General features: G+C 41.6%; 1 protein-coding gene across 1 annotated transcript; it reads right to left on the bottom strand.

The window, feature by feature from the left end:
* Positions 1–243: 243 nt before the first annotated feature.
* On the bottom strand, positions 244–3,242 carry gjd2b (gap junction protein delta 2b). Its single transcript, XM_059353475.1, has 2 exons — positions 2,790–3,242; positions 244–2,028 (listed from the first exon to the last, which is right to left on the bottom strand). Exons 1-2 carry the CDS (start codon positions 2,858–2,860, stop codon positions 1,185–1,187), a joined length of 915 nt encoding a protein of 304 aa, XP_059209458.1. The 5' UTR covers positions 2,861–3,242; the 3' UTR covers positions 244–1,184.

The raw sequence follows: 3,242 nt of genomic DNA on the forward strand, positions 1-3,242 counted from the left end.
CCACTTTTATTTTTCCACAGAAAAAAAAAAGATGTTTCTGTTCTTTTTTTCTGGTTTGATTCTGTTACATTTAAACCACTATGAAAAACTGTAGCACCAGAGCAGATTTCTATTGCCCATTCTTTGATAAAAATGTCAATTTGTGCTATTTTCCAGTTTTTGATCAGCTTTGATTAGGGAGAAACATTTACGTCTTGGATATAAAAAAGAAAAAGACTAGCACTTCATTTCTTTTTCCAGTCATTTGCAAAATGAAACAAAGAAAACTGTATATCTTGTTATTATTCTTTTTTTCTTCTTCATTTAAATCACAACAAATACATTTAAAGCAAATAAAAAAATTGGGCGGCATTTAGCATAATCCAAGCAGGGAATCAGCTTTCATGATGATTATTATATATTTATATATTTATATGTATACATATATATCATGTTTATATACAAGTATGGCACTTGATTACACAAAAGCAAGAAAAACACTTCACAAATAAAAGCAGTGGGCGCTTTGGTGTGTCATAAATTAAGGAAGTCACAGACGTTAGCGTTTGCAGCAAATTCACCAGATACTGTTTTGCAAGTCAGCTATAAAGCAATGGAATGGTTACAAATGTTAAGGTCAGTGGTGCAACACAGGCAACATAAAAACATGAATTAAGCTGATGTATTTCAACTAGGTCTGAGCCATAGTCAGTCAGGATTTATATATCTATGCATATATAAATCTGGATGATAGAATTGTCCTTTAACCACTGTGTATGGTGCCATTTAATTAGGTTGATGCCAAAAAACAGGTGGAAAGGAAATGTCTTAAAAACACCATCAGGTCAGTAGCACATTTTGGATAAGATCAGGCCCTCAAGTGTTCACCTCTTAGTGCAATTTTTGCATTTACTCTCTTCAAGTACAACAGAATAAGCCCACACAAAGAGTAAATATGTGAACACGTTAACATGGTCTCCATTTAGCATCTTACAGAGTATAAACGTTACTAAAAAGTTGCATCAGTGCAATAATAAATAAGTAAACAAACGTGTAACCCCACGCTTGCCATGAAGTCCTTAAAAGACCAACAAATCAAAAAAATCTGCCCACTCTTAAAGTCATGACACGAATTAGGCGTGCGTAGCTGTCCATCATGTCCATCATGGATTTTTACATGTTTTCGCTGCTTTCCTTCCCATGTGTTACACATAAGCAGAGTCACTGGACTGAGTGCGGCCAAAATTAGGCACACTCATCCTCGGCAAGTCCTTGTTTCTGATTTCATAAATGGACTTCCGTCGAGCCTGCACACCTCGCACGGCCGTTTTGATTTTCCTCCAGCCCAAATGATTGAGTTCTGCCAGGTTCAGCACCACACAGAACCCACTGACCGCGAACATGAACACCAGGAACACTGTCTTCTCCGTGGGTCTGGACACGTAGCACTCGACATCTTTTATGCAGGGGTAGCGGTCACATTCGTACACCGACGGGACGTTGAATCCATACAAGAAATACTGACCCACCAAAAAGCCTATTTCCAGCGCGTTTCTGAACACCACCTGGATGATGTAAAACCTGGAGATGCCCTCTTGTCGCCTCATTTTGGACTTTGTAGTTCTCATTGCCGAATTAGGGATCTCTTTGACTTCTAAACAGTCCGGCTCGGCTTCTTTGGTGGAGTTCTCCGTGTTCTGAAGTACTCCATTAACAATGGTGTTCTTTATCTTTTTGCTCTCGTCTCGCTTCAGTGAATCTTGATCCTTATCTAGTGTCAGATAGACTGTTGAGTAGCGCCGCTCCTTCTGCTTGGCCGACTGATGCACCGAGTACGTGATAAAACAAAGACTCGGGGTGCACACCATGATGATTTGAAAAACCCAATATCTAATGTGTGAAATGGGAAATGCCTTGTCGTAGCATGCCTGGTTGCAGCCCGGTTGTAAGGTGTTACAAACAAACATGGTCTGCTCGTCATCATAGACAGTCTCTCCAACTATTGCTACGATTAGAATCCGGAAGATGACCACCACTGTTAGTAGGATCCTAAAAAGCAAGCAAACAAACAATGTGAAAATAAGTGTAAGTATATGTGCATGAACTGAGACATATATGTGGTGGAGTTGTGCGCAGCGTCGGTGGCTGAAGCGCTTTTTCCAAATCGGGTGTGTTAGATTTAAGGAGCTGTCCAGTGCTGAAACAGGACGCTCTTCAACATATGTGTCTTTTTTATTGTGTTTTTGGTGTTTTGTGTGTGTTTTTGCGTGACTGTGTGCTGTTTTTTTATTATTTCATGGCTGAAATGAAATGATATGTAAGCAATCGGCGTTGCTTTTTCTACCTGTGTGAGCTTTGTCAATGGTAAGAGGTGAAAAACGCCGACTCTCAATCTCTTTCTGCCACCCATGAGTGCACAACCACCACTCAAACTCACCAAGAATTATCAAATGGATAAGTGGATGGGTGAAGATATGAAATGACACTTGAATTTTAGTTTGGTTTAGCCTTTTTTTTTTTTTTTTTTTTGCTTTTTTGCTTTTTTTTTTGCAATGCCATCCCAGGTTCTGAATCGACAGCTGTCAACTCATTTTTACTTAGCTGTCTTCTCGTTTAGGAGGAAAAAAAGGAGCACAAGACAGAAAAAATCCACAACACAGACACGAAGGAACTGGGCACCATGCTACAGATGGAAGATCCTTGAGGCACAACACAGTTTACAGAAACGGGGGACTGGGAACCATGCTAAAGACGATCCTGGAGGCTGCTGCGATTCTTCGGTTTTTCTTGGTTTTTGTTGATCATCTTACCTTCCTATCATAGTAGAGTGCTGCTGGACAGCAGCCTCCAGGAGCCTCTCTAGTATAGTCCATTCCCCCATTTCTGAGCATCCGGAGAAGACTAGAGCACAACGGCACTCTGTTCAAATCCCTCCAAAAAAAAGCGCGTTATTTCCCCTCCTGTCTCTCTCTGACTCTTGTTGTTTTCACTCTCCAAAGCGTCCGATTTTAGCTAAAAAAAATGCATCCGTCACGGGATGCTGCTGCCGTCCCCGCTTCTCTCCGTCTGTCTGCGCGCTATCTGGTTGGTTATGTGCTGAGCGCGCAGCGCAAATGAGCGTCCTGCTGTGTGTGCCGAGCGCTCCCACGACGTTGCCACACTTTTCCTTGTCATGGGAGTCTGAAGGGCTGATTACTATAAGCCCTCCTATTTTCGATCTTCAGATCAGGTTGATGGGCTGCGCGCTGCGTCTGGATGGAGGG

The sequence above is a fragment of the Centropristis striata genome, chromosome 16 (genome assembly GCF_030273125.1).
Source record: "Centropristis striata isolate RG_2023a ecotype Rhode Island chromosome 16, C.striata_1.0, whole genome shotgun sequence".
NCBI lineage: Eukaryota > Metazoa > Chordata > Actinopteri > Perciformes > Serranidae > Centropristis > Centropristis striata.

Excerpts from the sequence above, each read along its gene's own strand:
- gjd2b (XM_059353475.1), bottom strand. The coding sequence starts at position 2,860 with ATGGGGGAATGGACTATACTAGAGAGGCTCCTGGAGGCTGCTGTCCAG. Across the intron at positions 2,029-2,789 it reads CACTCTACTATGATAGGAAG|GATCCTACTAACAGTGGTGG; the intron begins GTAAGATGATCA and ends CTTGCTTTTTAG.